Below are 18,839 nucleotides of genomic sequence, written 5' to 3'. Positions count from 1 at the left end.
ACTTTCCTACATCTTGCTACATAGAGATTTTAAAAAGCCTGAAAAAAATACTTGTAAAGACAATAAAGAAGCCAATAATATGAAAAAGCACACTAGAACTGTAATAATTACTGTTAAATGCTTCAAACAGCTGCAGCAGTTGATTGGGTTGTGAATGATACATGTGAAAAATAATTTTTCTATGATCATAGGCAGATGCAAAAGTTAAATGATTATACTATGTATATATATTGATATAGAATTGCTATATATATTGTGTACTGTATGTTCTAGTTTTCAGAAATACTGTATTGTAGTGTACTGTACTTAACTAAGCGGATCTAAATAGCAACTTGTCATTTTCCACAAAGTCACTAGTACTGTTAACAAAAACCAAAAACTCTATTTTCTCCAGTAAAAGAAATACATACTGTTACAGTCACAGACATTTTGACTATAGAGAGACAATGTACATTTAACCAAAGAAAAACCCCAAACCAAAATAAAAACCTCACCTCAAAATCAATCAGCCAAAATCGTTGCATTTATCATCTTATTCACAAGGAGAAGGGAAATGCCACCAATCTAAGACGAGGAATAACATTTACTCAACTTTGTATGAGTCAAAATGAAAGAAAAAAATTCCCCCCGAATCTCCAATTGCCCTTTCTGGGACAAGGGGAATCCCCCAATTGAGCAAGAGTGTTAAAAGACTAAAATGCTACTTTTAGGGCCAACATGATACCAGTATAGGCAGCTGTAGCTAAACGTACTTACTCATCCCACTAACTAAGTGGGCGCAAAATGAGTTCTAGATATCCTGCAGTTTTCATGGATTACATACTGAATACTCTCACTGACCAATTTCTTCTCCTGAAAATCTATTGGTTTTCTAGACAAACTAACCACGTTCCTGAAAAGATTTTGGCAAAGACCAAGGGAGAGAAAGTTAATTGTTAATTGTTAGTGACTGCACATTTGGAATGGATTACTCAGATTACTTGTAAAGATTTAATAATCAACATGTTTCAGAATATGTGAGGTGGGGAAAGAGCTGTTTTGTGCTTTGGATACTAGAGACTTCAGACCTGGAGTATTTTAGAGCCAATCAATACACTGCATTGCTAACTGTTTAACGACTTGATAATTTTTTAGTGTTCTTTTTAAGGGGAGCAAACAGGCAAGTTATATTATTTTGCTTAGATTTTATTCCTTTGTCAGGTGAACATGTTGAAATTCAATGGAAATGAGTGACTCAACTCAACAGTATCATTCCAGAGCTGTCACCTCCCATAGATGCCCATCTCTGCTAGTGAAGCCCGCTGAGCTGGACTGTTTTATTTGTTTTGTGGCTGAAAGACCACACAAGGCTCTGAGAGGCACACAAAATACACTGGACCAAATCTGTGTGTCATGTTTTGAATGAGGGCAAACATCTTATTTGGGCAAACATCCAGTTAAAAGCATTTGGCTGACAGAATGTGTTTTATGAATGTATTTGTGCATATATTCTGTATAAGCAGTGTACTTATTTTTCATTAGATTTATATAGATTTATGCCAATGTTCCACAATTAATGTTGTAACTGCTGTTTCATCTAATCCCTCTCCTGAACCAAGCATGTCCACACACTCAATTAACAACCTGTCTGTAAAACCAGAAAGAGATAGCTAGCTATCTAACCTACACATGCACACATACACATGCATACTCACACATGCATTTGCACACACACACACAGAGGCCGTATAATTTGGTTTTATTCAAAGATTCCATAGGTACTAACAGACTGTGTGACAAATGAAAGTAAAGGACTTAATGGGAAAAGTAGTAGGAAGAAAGTTGTGACGTATTCCAGGGCAGTTGGATGAATGTAATCCTGCTTCCTGAATGTGATGGTTCTCTCTAGTCAAACAGTATATATTCAACATGGTGGTTAAACTTTAAGGGGACTTTATAAGGTTCAACAAAGAACATGGCAATGTCCAGGTGGCAAAAAGAAAAGGAGCAAAGTGAAGTAGAAAAGGTGCCTAATTAAATGTATAGATCTCAGAAAGACACCTGTCTGTTTTGTAGGAACAGGACACTACAGAATTGGACAGTTGAGCACAACAATAAGTAACTAACCAAGCTCTGCACTTTCCTCAAGTGTCACAGGACTGTGAACTTGGCAAAAAAATCACCAACAAGTCAACTGTATGAAGTGTGCACACTATAGAAGTCTGCAGTTCTGCCTGGAAAATACCTAAAGCAAGAAATGCTTTGCTATACCTGTTCCAGATTTTCCAGCAGGGTAAGTCCCAGTGGGGAACATTGTGAAAGACATGGGCTACTGCAATTCCTAAGACAAACCTGACATAGAATTGTCTAGGTTGGAAGGGACCTTTCAGATCATCAAGTCCAACCATCAACCTAACACTGCCAAAACCACCACTAAACATGAAGCACTTATGAGGGATGCTTGGGGTGTGGCTACATGACTGTGCATGAAATTTCACAGCACAAAGCGGGCTCAAATGCTAATAAAATTTGCATGAGGAGCAGAAACAGGGATGTCCCTATGGGCTGAACTAGATAGAAGGTCTCACACATGATGGAATATTGGCGGTTCTTTTGTACGTATAATGATATTGATGCAGCAAAAGGATACGTTAGAATACATTTTTTCTCAAAAGAAATGACAGCTAAACCATTCAAAGGGCCTATATTTGTCTCCAGTGACCTGCATGCAACCTCAAAAGTGCCAATACTGGTTGCACTGATCGAAATTAGGAACAGAATTTGTCACCGGGAAGTAGCATTTCACTGGATTTCTCACACAAATTCCACTGGGATGGTGAGATTGGAATCAGTAGTCAAATCACACAGCCTTACTCCCATGTTACTCATTTGGTTTAGGAAGAGGATTTATCCTCCAGTGTTTTGCAGGGATCTGATGCCAACCAACCCAATTAAAAGAAGGAGATCACTTTGGAAGATGAGCAAACCTGGAGCTGTAACTGAAACAGCTGAGAAGCACCATCCAATATGAAGAGACCACTAATACTTCCTTATCTCTTTCCCACCCCGTCAAACACAATATAACACATTTTGTAGGAAGGGAATGTTTTAGGTGAAACTTTGCTATAGATACAAAACATAAGTACACTCCATACTGCTCAGACACATTTCTGGTTTAAGGCAGTTATTGTATATGAGGCTGTAGTGTATTCAAGGCTGTAGTGTATTTGCTTCCCAAAGAAGTATCTTACTGCTCTTTCCTTTTTGACAAACAATTCACGACAAATGTGTAAATTGGGGGGTTAAAATACAGTTAACAGGGTGTTCGGAAGACCTTCTTGGTCTGCTTACCTCAATGTCACTCATTTTCCTAGGAGAAACTTTAAGAGTTTTCCTTGGCCATATGTGGTTGTGCACAAAAATCTCAGTTCACTAACTGCGGGGAAAAGAAGTCAGTGAAGTAGACTTAGTTCTGGTGGTGGAAACCGTGATCATGTATAACTTGAAGAATCTTGTTATAGTAGCAGAGTTCTGCATATCTTGAGTTGGTGTCCTATTATTTTGAAAGCTTTTAATGAACAATTCTTGGGGAAATTGCCATTTAAAAACCATGACTAATTTTTCTCCCGATGTGACTTTGCTAGAATTATGTTTAGAATATATTTCACTCCTTGTATTTTAAAATAAACCCAGAAACTCTTTAGTTGACTTACCAACTGCAATGTGAATAGTGATTTAAAACACATTATATGTCAAAATTAATTTTTTACTTTACTCACAATAGATCAGTCAGCTCGGCTTCTCCTACACTTGGACTCTCTCATAATGCCTGGGGATCAAGCACTACTGCAGAGGCTAACATGCAAAAAGCAGCCAGCACCACTGCCAAATATATAATGAAAAAGTATCTATTACTACGTAACTTTGTATTTTTATCTCTAAAAGCCTGAGTTTTAAACCAAAATTATCTAACAGCATCCTAGCAATTATAAACACTAATTCAGAGTGGATATTTGTCCAGATACTGGCTGACATACACAGGGAAACAATTATTTCGTTCACCAAAATTTTGCATTTATATAACTCCACTGTTTTTATCTTAGTTACTCCTGATTTATAGTGAAGGGGGATCAGAAATAGAAACATTGAATGCATAACATTTTATCTGTTCCTAGAGGCACTAATCTAGTTGATTAGTTATCAGCACTGGGAATAATTAGATGGATATGCACTATTACCTAACACATCTTGTTTCTCATTTACATATTTTCTTAGAAAAATGAAACAAAGATTCCCCCTTGTGCTTCACAACAATAGGTCTAAGAGAGTAAAGCATTATTTTTCAGACAGGTTGTCTCTCTGTCAGTGTCTCCCTTGTGCACCAAATCTCTCTATTCTATGCTAAAGAAAACATAACCCGTCTTTTTGTTTTGTCTCAGTTAGTTTGAAGAATATGCACATACCTAAAATTCTCTCCAAATTTCCCAGCTTAGTCATATGTCAAAATCTGGGAGCTCCTTTGCTCCTGCTGAAATGAGCTGGATCGTCTCAGTAGCTTTAGCTGAGACCTTACTAATTCTAGCAGGACAAATAAGAAGGTTAACAGCAGCAAGAACAGTGACTTGGCCAGAACAACCCCTTGATTAACTTGAATCTACCATTAGGCCACCCTCATACACTTGACTCTTACTGGACATGCTGCAGAAACTTGGTACTTCCAGTATCTGCCCCTCTGCAAGGCCTTCTTACATGACTTTGGTTTCTGTCAGTGGGACACTCAAGTGCTGGGGAAGGTTTTCATTGCATTTACAAACTCAGGGCTCCAGATTTAATGTATTATCTGTAGTTTCTCTCATAAGCCTTTCTTCAGCAGTGTTGTGATCACTGAGGGGCCAGATCCTACTGAGTGACAAGCCTTCTGGGAGCAGAGGAGGCTCAGAACCACTCAGGGCCCAGTTCTCATCACATTACACCTCCTTCATGAATTCTCACAGCCAGTGAGAAAAACAAATCATGGAATGTGAAAAGCAGCTATTTTGCTTTAGGCTGATCAGACGCTGCTTCAGTTAGGCCACCTGCTGATTCATTTCTATCAGGTTTATTTCAAAAGCTCAGAGGAGCTGGATGCTGGTTATGTTTGAAATGGTTTGGGTGCTTCTGATTTTGGATTGGACTCAACACTCCTGCAAATAGTATGTTTTGTACCTTCTCCCTATGGGATATGTTTTCATTACTGAGAGGCAGGACATGCTAGCATAATACTCGCAAAAGGCCAGAGAGCTGCTCCTCCACCATGTGAATGATCCAGCATTAATTGAATAGCAGAAGGTCGACCGAAATCAATCAGTTTGGTGTTGGTAAGAAGCGAGGGGGCTGATGGTGTGTTGGTTATTACTCAACTCTCCTTTGGATGAAAAAGTCGTCAAAAGAAGAAAAATGGGTACCACTTAGCCTCTTTGATCTTAGAACAAAGGGAAATTTCATTCTCATAGAAAGTCAATTAAATGCCACTCTTCCCTGTTAGCTTACTGTGAATTTGAGCTGGTTTTGAAAGTAACTAACAGCATGGGCCAGAAGTGGGCCTAGTGGAAGCATGACAGTTGCTGAGAAAGTGTCCTCAGAGCAGCCCCTGCAAAATATCTATACCTATTTCTCTTATGAGAGACCATTAATAGAGGTTTTGTGAGGGGAGGGACCAGATTGAAACATCATATTACAATTTCTAGCCTGGTGTACTCCACTGGTATGTTCCCATTATTTACAAGTTGTGCTTGCTAGCTCTCTGCAAGAGATCACTGTAGGAGAACCTTGTTAATGCACACACCTCAGACATGCACACACACACACTCGGTAGCTCTTCCCTCCTTACTACCAGCACACTGTTGTTTTGGTCCTGCATTCCTTGTGGATTCAGATTTCCCAGAGAGAGGCAGACTTCAGAGGAATGGGCAACAGAAGTTAAATTTTGGTTTTCTGATTTATGATTTCACATAATACAAGAACAAGGGTGTTTCAATGAACAGCAACAAAATTAACCTGAAAAGGAATCATTTCAACAAGATGATAATTAACCCAAGGAACTCACTTCCACAGGATAGCATTGGGGCCACCTAGCAATTAATAGGCTAGATCTTTAAAGGATAATGAGAATTATCTGCCACAATATATAATTTTTATATGGGATAAAAAGTTAAGGCCATAAATTATTATGTCTTTAGGTTATAAGCAGATACATAGCTAATGAGGATTATAATAAATTTTCTCTCTTAGGGTTATTACTTTGTAATTATCCAATGTGGGTCTTTTATCTTCATCCAAATCATCTGTAACTGGCCATGTGTCAGAGACAGAATACTGGGTGAGGTGGATCACAGGGCAGATCTGCTCTGGCCAATCCTACATTTTCAATTGACTTCATCAGCCTCAGCAGCGGTAACAAAAGGCATTTTACCTCTCATTTACTCTAAGGCTTCCCTTATTGCACTTCTGCCTTGCAGAGAGGCCTTGATTTGTATGCTTGAATTTATGTCCTATTTAATGCCCTTTTCCATTGCCAAAGCAATATAAAGGGAGCTTTAAGGAAAGTGAGAATCAGGCTTAAGGAATGCAGGATACTGCATGCTCCATCAGAGGGATGTGTGCTACAATCTCCTCTTCCTCCTCTATATCATTTTATCAGGAATTTTGAAAGAAGCCTTCTAAGCATTCTAAGACGGATGTGCTCAACCACTGTCGACAGCGGTTTGTAGATCATTGCAACTGGTAGTGTACCACAGGTATTCTTTCTGCTAAGGAATGCTGTAGCAATACATGAAACCTGAAGATACCTGTAACATTCAGACATTGTAGGTGTTTCCAAATTGTAAATAAATATTTTGACAGATGGAAGGAAGAATAATTAAAAATAATTTAACATTTTAAAAGATAAAGGGGTCTATGTTTGAGCTTCTAAGTTCATGAAACGGCACTTAAATAAGTGACCTGATGAGCACTTTTAGCTACATTTGCAGTCATGTTGCAAGTTGCTCCGTGTTTTACAAAATCAAGACACTAATTTTTGAGCCTGGAAGTTTAACAAAATCAGTTTATATTTCATGCAGCCATTTATGAAGACCTTGGCCTAAACTCTTTGACAAGTGAATTCAATCTAGTATGTCTTAGCTTTACGTTGTTTATTTTTTTAATTGGCACCCTTTGTTCATTCACAACAGATATTTAATTAACTTCAAATTTATAAGGCCCGTAATAAACTTGCATTTCAAAGATGATGCTTCTTTGATTTAGGGAAGATTGAAAACTGAAGAATTGAAATTTAGATAGGATTTTTCTCTCTGAACACCATAGTATTTGGATTTTGGTGGATTTAAAACCTGATTCTTATTTCCTGTGTACTGGCATATCTCTTCTGGTATCTGAACCATATTCCAGAATAAACTAAATCTTAACTACAGTTCACCAGATTTAACAATGGCAAATTAAACAGCTTTCCCCAGACCTCAGATGACAAATGAGCAGCTACAGATTTTTAAGCTGGGTAAAATTCTTCATTAATTCCCATATGGGAGAACATTAAACTCTTTGATATGAAAGATCTCAGAAAAAACTCCTTTCCTCAGACAAAGACCTTCAATCCTTTTGTACAGGTTCACCTTCCCCATTTTCTTCCACACCCTTGCCTCTAGAATCTTTATTTTCTGTACAGATTTAGCATGTCTTTACATGGCAAATATTGGTTCTCCCTCTCTGTGTCTTAGGCTTTGTATTTCGCTTCTCTGTTTCCATCCCAGCATTGCTTTTACCACTGTGGTTATGACAACAATATTTGTTAACTAACTTGTGCTCCTTCTCTAGCCCCATTGAACTACTCAAACAAATTGGTAACAAAGACAGATGTTACCATATAAGAGACTCATTTGCTCTGGCACTCGCTGCTAAGTCTCTATTTGCTGCCTATTGCAGCCGAGAATCAGGGCTTCAATGTTTAGGATCTGCTAAACCATACCTTGCAGGGTACAGAGAGATTCTGAGACTGAACCACCTGACAGTTTTTTTTTCCCCAAAATAAATCAGTAATGGAACTGGTGTAGAACACAGCAATGATTTGTGCTGAATCACAGACATCTGATACAAAAGCCGCAGATGTAAAGAACACACAAAATTGTATGTGGAGATCTATCAAGTCAATAGTTAGAAAGTTGTCCAGCATAAAAGTGTCTCATGTGAAATGCTCAGTGTTCACAAGCAAAGTTTTGTAAACTTAAGAAAGCTTAATTTAAATATAGACACAAGTAAAAGCTAAACTAGCAATTTTTCTTTTTTTTTCTTTTTGCATATTTTTGTTAGGTGCTTCTTCTCTGCCTAAATATAAAGTCCAGAGTGCAGCTGGTGCAAATCCTAGCTATGGATTTCAAGCAAGACAAAGATAGTGTCAGACACTGATCCAACTGAACTAAGGACCCATGTACTTTGGGAGTTGGCTTTGGGGGAAAAATTCTCACACAGATACACAGAAGACAACTAGGGAGAACACCAGCCCAAACACAATAAAACAAAATACAAAACACCAACATATATATGCAGATCAGGAATCAATCTTTCACACTGATCCTACATTCCTTGCATAGCTTTGCATATGCAGAGAATGCGGGATGTGGCCCTTCAGTTAGACGTTTTTGCAAATGAAGAAGGGAAGATTATTTGCAATGGTAACATTTTAAGTTATTTTGGCATCAGCACAAATTACCAGGGGCAGGATCAGATTCCCACACAAATATGGAAGCTCTCTAGCGAGCAAGGCAGGGATGAGAGAACAATACAGCAGATTAGTTCTTGTCCAGTGACCAAAAAGAAGGGAAATCCTAGTTATTACACACTTCCAAAACTTTAATTACTTTTTCAAATAAGAAGAAAGACTACAGATTCTATCATCCCCCAAACCAAGGGAACATTGCTAGAAAAATCTCTTTCTCAAAAGGAACCGCCCTTCAGCAGAAATGAATCTGAGATGGAACCAAAAAAAGAAACAACAGAACCTTGGTAGGAGCCAAAAAGAGAACCACGTAATTCAAAAACAAAGTAGCAGTTCAAACGATACTGCAGGATGCACAAACTCTAGTAGATAATCTCACAGATGACTTCACAGAGTCCCTCATCGACCCAGGTAATTCTTGATTCCATTAGAAAAGAGAGAGAGAGAGAATAATACTAGAAAAGAAAATTAAGAAACATCCTTCCTCTTTTTTAAAATAAAAATCAAGATCATCTCCCCTCCCCCCCTCTATCTGGAAGCAGGTTAGCTAACCTTAACAGTCTCAATTTAAAATAAAATATATATTTATATATATATTCATATATATAATAAAAGAGAAGATATTAGTGGCAGTGTACGCAAAACGAAAAAGAAAACAAAGAAAAATTACTTTTAACAATCTCACTTTTTTTGTTTTTTTACACAAATACTGTTGTAAATATATTAAAAAAATCAGCATTCTATCTGGTAAACGTCACTTTTGCCCCTCTATAAAATTTTGAATTAAAAAAGTCCCAAGAACTCTTTTTTTTTTTAATTATTATTCCCCTCCCCACCCACCCTCTATTCCTCTTTCTTCCACAAGTTTTTTTTTTTTTTTTTTTTTGCAAAGATTGTGGGAACTAACCCTTCTCTTGTACCTAGATCCATAGGTTGCAACCTCTGATATCTTTGATTTTCCTCTGTGTTTCTCTTTGCCTTCTGTGAAAGTCCCTCTTGATTGTGCTGAGGCCCTGGGCTCAGCGAAGACACTGAATAAATTACAAAAAAGCCACCGTTGCTCGTTGTCTGAATCTTCTTGGTATCTGCTGTAAGGTGGTGGTGGTGGTGGTGGTATGGGAAAAGCAGCGGGGAGGGTGCGCCAGAGAGCGTGGGATGGAGCAGAATCCAGGTGAGGAACCTCTGATTCTTTCTCCTCACCCTGCAGGGACTCCACACTATCCAAGCCACACTGCCTCGCACTCCCCTCAGCCCTTTTGTGTGTTTGTGGGTGTGTGTGTGTGTGTGTGAGAAAGCAGACACGTGGTGGAAACCAGCAGGGCCTTGTTTCCTCTGGTTGCTGCTCAACCAGAAGCAAAATATTCCACAGTTCTAACTGGATACTGTGAAGTCCAAAAGCGGTCAGCATTGTGAATTATGTCCATTGAAACACTGCGAGCGGTGTACTTACAACGACAGTAGGCCTTGTAGATTTGTAATATATTTTGTTTTGTTTCTTTTTTTTGTAGTGCTCTTCACAAGTGAGAAAAAAGAAATTGTTTTTTTCTTGTTTTTTATTTTTTCTGTCTGTTTTTTGATTTTTTTTGTGGTTTTTTTGTTGTTTGTTTTTTGTAGTAAAGAAGGGTTGTATTTAGAGGCCAGTAGCTAGAGATCCAACCAGTGGAGCTCATGAAGCACTACCTGGCCTTAAGGCCACCATCCAAGGGAGGTTGGGAAAATTATTATTCACCCAGCCTCCGGAAATGTAATGTACCAGCAGGCAAAAAACAGTTCTTCATGTAGTACAAAAACAACAAAATGAAACGAACCCAAAAAAAGGAGGAAAATAAAGGTAAAAATGAAACAAAAATCATTTCTTAAATTCTAGTGCCATAGCTTTTTTTGTCGTTTCTATTTTTTTGTTCATAACAAAGAGAGAGAGAGAGATTCTACTTATCCGTCTGACACATGCATCCTCATGTGGTCGTTGAAATGCTCGATTTGGTCAAACTTAGCTGGACAGACAGAGCAGACGTATGTGGTCCCCTCCGTGCAGGCCACCACCCCGGCAGGGACGGCCCTGGCGCCAGTGCCGGTGGCTCCAGGCGTGCCGTTGGTGGCACTGTGCAGTGCCACGTGCCTCTCCAGCAGGGTCTTGTGGGAGAACTTCTTCTTGCAGATGTAGCACTCGTAGGACTTCTCCCCGCGGTGGAGGCGCATGTGCACATTAAGGGAGCTCTTCTGGGTGAAGCGTTTGTTGCAGATACTGCACTGGTACGCCCTCACGCCGGTGTGCGTCACCATGTGTTTGATTAGGTAATCCTTTAAAGAGAAGGAGCGCCAACAGATGCTGCATTGGTGGGGTTTCTCACCTGCCCATTACCAATGAGAGAGAGAGAGAGAGAGAGAGAAAGAAAGAAAAACAGACAAAAAAAAGAAAAAGATAATAAAATTAAACCAGCTCGGTACGACTCGTTGCAATAAACTAGCGGTAAGTCTCACAGATGTCTTTGGAGAGCTGCTCTGGTTAAGAAAGTGTAATTCTGCTAATAAGCGTGTTTTGATACACAACATTTTTTGCAACCAGAGGTTTCAAAATGCTTTACAAAGGGGACTATAGGTATTCCCAACCCACATACAGTAAAAAGGAGCTCAGGTGATCTCTTCAAGATCCCATAGTAGGCACTGACCAAGACAGGGCTGGAGTTAAAAGGTCCTGGCATCCACACCCAACTTAAATGGGTACAGCCTTTCCTGCCTTGCTCCTCACGCTCATTTCTAGACAGGTCTTAGTTAAGTTACTTTACCTTTCAGTGCCCCCATCTCCCTACCTGTATGCAGCAAAAGCATGGACAAAGCTGGTGATTACTAGACAGCTGACCCATTTTTGTCCAATTGCTTTAAATTTCTCATTAGAGTAATGCTAGAGATTGCCAAAGGAATCCAACACTTTATAAGAGGTTTACATTTGCTGCTCCTTTTTCTGGTCAAATCTCATAGCTGAAGCACGGATAAGAGTAACTGAAAAGGGAGCCTCAGTACATTGAATTGCCTAGGTCAGCCAGTACCATGCAAAGGGCAACATAACAGATAAACCTCTCATGTAACAGACATGAAATTTAATTGATTTGACTGCCAATTAGATAAAGCAACTTCTGATGTAAACCAGAGATACAAAATACTTATGTCATCTACCACACTGCCTTGTGTGCCCAGGGCTGTTGTAAAACTGATTCTACCAACTTGTATAAGTGAACTCTGATCATATCCAGACAAACCAGTGACTACAAGGATGAACTGGAAAAAATATTTTGCTGAGGACATACGATTGGTTTGTCCAGACTACTACTAGTTCTTTCTCATCCTCGGAGTTCTTCTGGAAGACAATGCCATGGCCTCATGTTTCATGGCATCAGGCAAAATTTTCATGATATGTTGCTGTATGGATAGTGTAGACAATCCCCAACACCATGAATGCCCCATCGAAAACTGCTTTTAAATTTGTTTTCTGAATAACTTGTGGTATATTTCAGGTGAAGTAATTCGCCATCCCCAAAGCTGTCAGGGAGAGAGATGGTACCATAGTTCTGTAACAATCAAAATGATCCTCAGTTTCACTCACTGAAAAATTATTTTTCTTTGGTCATTCCGTAATTTCCCCTCTAGCAGTGATCCTTTTATTTTTTTTCCCACAGATATCCTGCTTCCTCCTTTTTACAATCTGTCTGGCACTGTTTTAAATCTCGAAGAATCAATCTTCAGGGACCATGACACATCTGTGGTAATATACCATTTACTCTTTGTATAGTGAGATTACAATATACTACTTATATTCAATTTTAAGAGGAGATAATTAATATGGATTGGATGGGAAGGACCTACTTTCTTATCTCCCCTGAGTCTCTGTTTCTTTTTATTTTACAGTTTGCACATACGATGGTGACATCTGTGAATGAAATCCACATAGAATCACAGAATGGTTAGAGTTGGATCCACATGCTTCTCTTCCTTGCACCGATGATGACTTTTTTCCTACTTGGTGAAAAACACTTGGTCAAAACACATTAAGTCTTTACTGTCCTGCTGGCTTTGCTGAATATAGCAGTGTGTTGAGTGTGGTATGCTTGACACGTGTTATGTGGAAAATGATAGTGTGTCAGTTATAATAATGTCTGATTAACTTATAAGAGACTGATTATATTTACAATGCTCATTGTTGCCTTAGGCAATATATGACCCTGAGTTTGCATGAAGTCGGTCTCCTCTGCTCTAGACCCTATTAAGACTATGCTATAAAAACACCCTGATTTTTGTCTGCACATGTTTCTAAAATACACCGGGCTCTGGTTTACTTTCAAAACTTTCCTGGGATTTAATCTCTCCTAAGAATCTCAAAACTTTTTAGGTTTTCTTTTTTGTATGCAAATTTATGTCCTTCCTAAGTGAGCACTGTAGATTCTTTATTCCTATGATTCTTCAGCTTGAAGTCGGAGAAAACTTTGCTCAGTGAATTAAATGTGCATTTTCCTCCTTTTGGTTCTTTTTTTCATATTTGGCTCATTTTAGACAGCAATGTGGGACAGTTATCAAATATTAATCACAGCATGATATGTAGGAGAATGCAATGGTGGCTTATAAGGTGCATGGACACTGCATGTATTCTAGCATGTATTTCTCCAACATCACGTGTCTTGGAGAACAACATTGTGGGATATATTAAAGCCAGACTGCAGGAAACATGGAAAAATATCCATCTCTAGCACGTATATGTCCATGTAAAAGAAGAAAGGGAGGTAGGTTTCCATCGCATGGCAAGCTATATCAGAGTGTATTTTTTGGAAGCATAAAAACATCGAGATTGGGAGGCTTTTAAGTTGCTGAATTCCAATTTATGATTAGACTCCTCCATAGCTTCTCTTGTGAACCCTCCAAACAGCAAGACTAATTCAAACATCTGCATATCCCAAATCTTTCCCTTTTTCCATGGATCTTTTCCAGAGCCACTTTGCCTGGCTTCTTTTAACAGGTCTGAGGAAAGTCATCCCGACAGTGGGAACAGTTGTCTCTTCTCAGTTTTCATAATGATCCTGTCCAGCACTAGACAAGGTAGCAGACATGCTTTCTCTGAGGCTGTACATATAAAGGTTATTTTCAGAAGGGTTTTCTGAAGCTCTGCCCTCTTTTGGCTAAGGTGCAATTATTCTGCCAGACACTCCAGGAGCCACTTCGTTCCTAAATGAACTTTGAAATCATTTACCTACTGAAATATTTCCTTTCCATCATAGTTCATTATTTTGGGCGTTCTCAGACCCACACAAATAGACTACTAATTAACGACTGGAGATGCCTACCAATTTCCTTCGTTGACTGTATGTGTAGTAGCTAGGAATATTTTAGATCAAGTCTTCCAATATTACTCTTTATCTGACTCCAAATACCAAATGCAGTGCACAGTTGGGGGTAGGGGAAATAAAGCATCTAATCTCAGTGAAGTTATGTGTGAAAAAGCCTTTCTAGGTTTTAGAACAAGGATGCAAACAGATATATTTGACAGTGTTCTGAAGGGGATATTTTTCTCATTAACACAACACTATCTATGTAGTATTTTAGCTACTCATCCATAACAGAAAGATGGGGAACATAAACTGACACAAACGGTAATCTTGGGATTTAGGATTCTTAATCCTCACAATCATATATTTTTTACCAGACCTGAGAAGTTACATTTTTTTTATATGTACATTTACATGTCTGTCTCAGATGTCCAGAGGAATTCTTCATTTAAGTGATAGATAAACAGAAGTTAAAAGTTCACATACATACATGAAAATGAAATCTATTGGATACAGTGGGGAGGCATGATTTACATTCCTCCCATACCTTTGGCAATATCTCCAGGTTCTACTTCATCTATCACAAACCGAGCATTTATTTTAAGACCTGACGTTAACAAAACCACTGCTTGGCGAGAGAAATATTTACTCTTTCTCTAAAGTAGAATTTCTCTCCGACATAAGAATAACCTGAGGGCTAAAGCAAGCAAAATTTAGTCCTGAACCCAGGACAGTTTCTCCATGTGAGATACAGCGTTTCCTTGCTTTGAAGTCTCATCACTTGACAAAGCTAGAAAAGGCAGTTTGGGCTCAGGAGTAAATCATGTTACCTATGTAATCTCAAAAGACCATATACTAAAGCAGTCGCACTTTTAAAGAAAAAGGGTGCTGATGTTGTGTTCTACATGTATTTTTTTACATTTTTCTCATTGAGCCCTATGTTTCTGTGAAACATCTGACTTGGCAAGAGACAGGGGATTACACCCATCAGCTTCAGTGAAGTACAGAAAAACTTCCTGAAAGAAACTCATATCTACCTTCTTATAGGAATATGTGAGATTCAGAAAACACATAGCAGTGTGTGTAACACCCAGGCCTGGAGCTACTGCTGCAACTCCACCAGGAATGCACTTTCCCTAAACTCATGCCAACCATCATCACTCAAACTTAAACCTCTGCACCTGCCAAACTTACAAGGGGATGTCCTTTCTTAGGAGATATAGTTTTTCTTTAATGACTTATTACAGTTTCCTCATGCCACTTCTACTTAATTTTGCCTGGTCAGCTTGCAGGGGACAACAAATGCTTACCATTTCCTTGGATGGGTGCAGGACCTGTTTTACTCTGAGTAAAAAGAGCTTGTTTCTGCACCATGCACAGTCAGGTCCCTTTAAGGGACCTATAAGTTTCTGCAGGGGGTCAACTTCAACGCAGTACGCTTGAAGGTGTTCAGTGATACCAGCTCCCTGGATAACCTCCCCCTCCTGTTTGTGCTGGGGGCTGGCAGGTTGGGAAACAGAACCCTAGACCATGTTTGTCAAACTTTCTCTGGCTTGGTGTATAAACCAAAGGGACACACTCTTACCTGTGTGTACAAACATGTGCTTGACGTAGTTCTGTTTGGCGGTGAAAGTCTTGTTACAGAGAGTGCACTCGTAAGGCTTTTTTTCGCCTTGCCCACCTGCTGTGCTGTGGCCCGCAGATGGGGCCAAGGGCTGTGGGGCTGGCAGCTGGGCAGTAAAGGTTGACAGGCCAGGCTGGGACACTGTCACAAACTGTGTCTGTTGGCCAGCTAAAGGCTGGGGCAGGCTGAAGAGAAAAGGCTTAGGGCCACTGCCAGCAGACTGTGTGGTGAAAAGGGCAGGCAGGTAGGTGTTGCCAGCTGTGCCAATGACCTGAGTGTTGCTGGTCAGAGTCAGTGGCATCCTCAGATTGCTGGTGAGGGTTTCTGTCTGGCGTAAGTAGATCTGTGTGGTTGGCAATGGTTGGGCAACAGTTGTGTTGACAGAAGGCTGCAAAGCCCCCTTTTCGGTGCTGTTATTGACTGTGAGCACTTTGCTGTCCATTTCAACGTCATTGCTTCTCTCTGGCGAGGAAGAGTTGGCATCTACATGCTGCTGCTGCTGCTGCGGCTGAGTGCCATCAGCAGGGACATCATTTTGATCTGCTTGAGAAGGTTCTTGCTGCCCATCCCGGCCCAGACCAGCCATAAACTGCTGCTCCATGGAATCAGGCTCAGTTCCAATGGAGGAACTGACTCCCGAGTCAAAACTCTCCCCTTTGGGCTCACTCTCAGTGCCTTCTGCTTGGTCAGTGTCCTCGGTGCATTCCTCAGACTCATTGCGCTCAAGGATCTGCACCCTCTGTTGGCCATAGTAGTCATAGTCATCCTCCATCTCCTGCTTAATATGGATGTTGCCCATCAGGGTTTGAATTCGGACAGGGCGTGGTTGCTTGCGGCAGTGTGTGGTCTCTGGAGTGGTGGAGAGGTACCGCTCCATCTGTTGTGACCGTTCGTGGATCCGGGTAATCCAGCTGGGGTCTTCCATGTGATGGTCCCTGGGGAGCCCCAGGGCTGTTTCATGGTGGCTGACCACAGCTCCACTGTAAAAGGAGCGCTCCCCACTGCCATTTTGCATGGAACAGGCATAGAGGGCCGAATAGATCCTGTCCACGCTGTGCTGTGAATGGCTCTGCATATATCCAGACTCTGTGTCGGTGCTCTGCCCCGAGGTGCCTGATTCGGGTGTTCCCCTGGGTGTCTCCTGGCCAGAATCCTGAATGACTGGGTAGACCTCTCCCACATTTTGCGAGACAATCCTTGTGCACTCATCGATCACAGTCTTGATCTGCAGGATGCTGGCAGCTGTGAGGATTTGGAGGGCCTCCGACTGCGAGACCCGCAGCACCCCGCTGTACATGAAGTCAATGAGCTTTTGCACAGACTGGACTGACACCACGGAGGGGATCTCGATGTCGCTGTATCCCAGCAGCAGCTTGTCCTGGAAGAAGGGGCTGCCAGCCGCCAGCACACAACGGTGGGCGCGTAGCATGCTCCCGTGGATGCGGACCGTCACGTCACAGAAGTGGCCACGGTTGCGCTGCTCGTTGAGGGTCTCGAGCACAGAATTGCTGAAGTTGTGAAGGTTGATGCTATGAATGCGCTCTGTCATCCCCTTGCAACTGATGTTACCTGTAGCAAAGCAGGTGACAAAAAAAAAAACAAACACCAACAGATTGAGTCTGGTCCTCTGCAGAGCCGCAGTCAGGGCATTGGCGAAGGTGACTGCCCACTGGGTAAACAAAACAGATTACACTGTAAAAATTACACACAAAGGCATGGATAAGAAGACAGCATCTCTGTAAGACTATAAGTAAACTTGCTACTCATTTGCAGAAGCTGAAGTTCTAATTTTTTGGACAAACCAGACAAAGACAGGTGTGGCTGGGCCTAAATTCCAACCACATTCCTGGGCCTTGGACTTCCTATCAGTTTATGTGACTTTTAAAAGCCGAGAGCCAGCCAATTGTAAACACTGAGCACATGGATTAAAGCTGGATTTTAGGTTGTTTGGATGTGGACCTATGCCAGAAAAGATCATATTCTTACTTTATTGACCCTTTACACCAAGCTGTTAATGCAAAGACTCTATATGAAGATGTGATGTTAGTATTTTAAGGAATTTGGATTCTGCGTTTTATAATACAGTTACTTGCATCAAAAAAAACCCTGGCAGTCACTTTGTAAAATCAAAATCTGGTTCAAGATTTAGGCTGTAAATGTTCCTAAAATCCCACGCATAGTTTTGTCTGGGGCTGTGGTTTAGAACATTTGCTACCCAATAGTGACAAACAGTCCTCTATAAAGAACCCAAAGCACAAAGTGAACATGAGCTGTCCCCTTCATTTTTAGCATATCCCAAGTTCTGACTGGCACCAGAATGCCATCATATAAAAACAAATGTTCTCTTGCTGTTATTTACTTGACAGAAACTGGAAAACTACAGACATTTACTCTAAGAGAGACTTTGTCTTAGTTTGGCTGAATAATCAAAATAGAGAACAGTTTAGAAAAGCACCTAACCAATTTGGGTACAGAGCCAGCATAACCTTTAAAATTAATTTCTGCAAGAGACTAAAAGGAACTTCTTTATCTCTTGATCCACTTTTCCTTATCTCCATCTTGCTTGCTTGGTTTTAATGCTTTTTCGTTTCCTTTTTGTTTCCTTTCCTGTTCTTTACTCATTTTTCAACTACTTAGATTTTGATGGGCAGAAACTATGGTTTCACCTTTTAACAATAAAGAACCAACTGCCCTTTGAGTGGTAAACAAATAAAATATTATTAATACATTTTTTTCTTATAGCATTTGTAGTACCTGCATCACTTCAGTTCCCAGAAAAGTATGCAGAGAAAAGTAGTGCATAATCACCAGTAGTGTTCGAGGCACTTTGTCTTGAATATTCCTACCAAAGCTACAACCCCTCTTGCCCCAATTACTGGTTAATGTGTGAGAATCTAAAAGTAGAAATTTGGTAGAGAAGCACAAGTAAATTAAACTAGCTTATTGTCACTGTCTGTTCTAACAGAAATATACAGAGCAAATAAATGGTGTTGAAAGTGGCTTCATATACATGCCTTTTTAGCCCAACTATGTCCCTCTGGTCCAGCGTAAAGGGTGCTTTACATCTCATACACAGGCAGTGGAATGCTACTCACTGCAATTTGCAGGAAAATGTGGTGTCCTCCCTGCTCTGCCTTTTCCTTCTCATTTATCCACTCCTGACATCTCAAGCACC

At 40.3% G+C, this 18,839-nt stretch overlaps 1 protein-coding gene across 1 annotated transcript in view; it reads right to left on the bottom strand.

The window, feature by feature from the left end:
- Positions 1 to 9,800: 9,800 nt before the first annotated feature.
- The window catches only part of ZBTB20 (zinc finger and BTB domain containing 20), a 28,468-nt gene continuing 19,429 nt past the window's right edge, over positions 9,801 to 18,839 (bottom strand). The window contains exons 2-3 of the mRNA XM_014957122.1: positions 15,626 to 17,233; positions 9,801 to 11,079 (exon numbers count right to left, since the gene is read on the bottom strand). Of these exons, the coding sequence (XP_014812608.1) occupies positions 10,661 to 11,079; positions 15,626 to 17,213 (2,007 nt within the window). The 5' untranslated portion in view covers positions 17,214 to 17,233 and the 3' untranslated portion in view covers positions 9,801 to 10,660. The remainder of the gene's footprint in view (positions 11,080 to 15,625; positions 17,234 to 18,839) is intronic.

Source organism: Calidris pugnax, unplaced genomic scaffold (genome assembly GCF_001431845.1).
Source record: "Calidris pugnax isolate Ruff unplaced genomic scaffold, ASM143184v1 scaffold225, whole genome shotgun sequence".
Taxonomy (NCBI): domain Eukaryota; kingdom Metazoa; phylum Chordata; class Aves; order Charadriiformes; family Scolopacidae; genus Calidris; species Calidris pugnax.
This window is presented reverse-complemented; position numbering and strand designations above follow the sequence as displayed.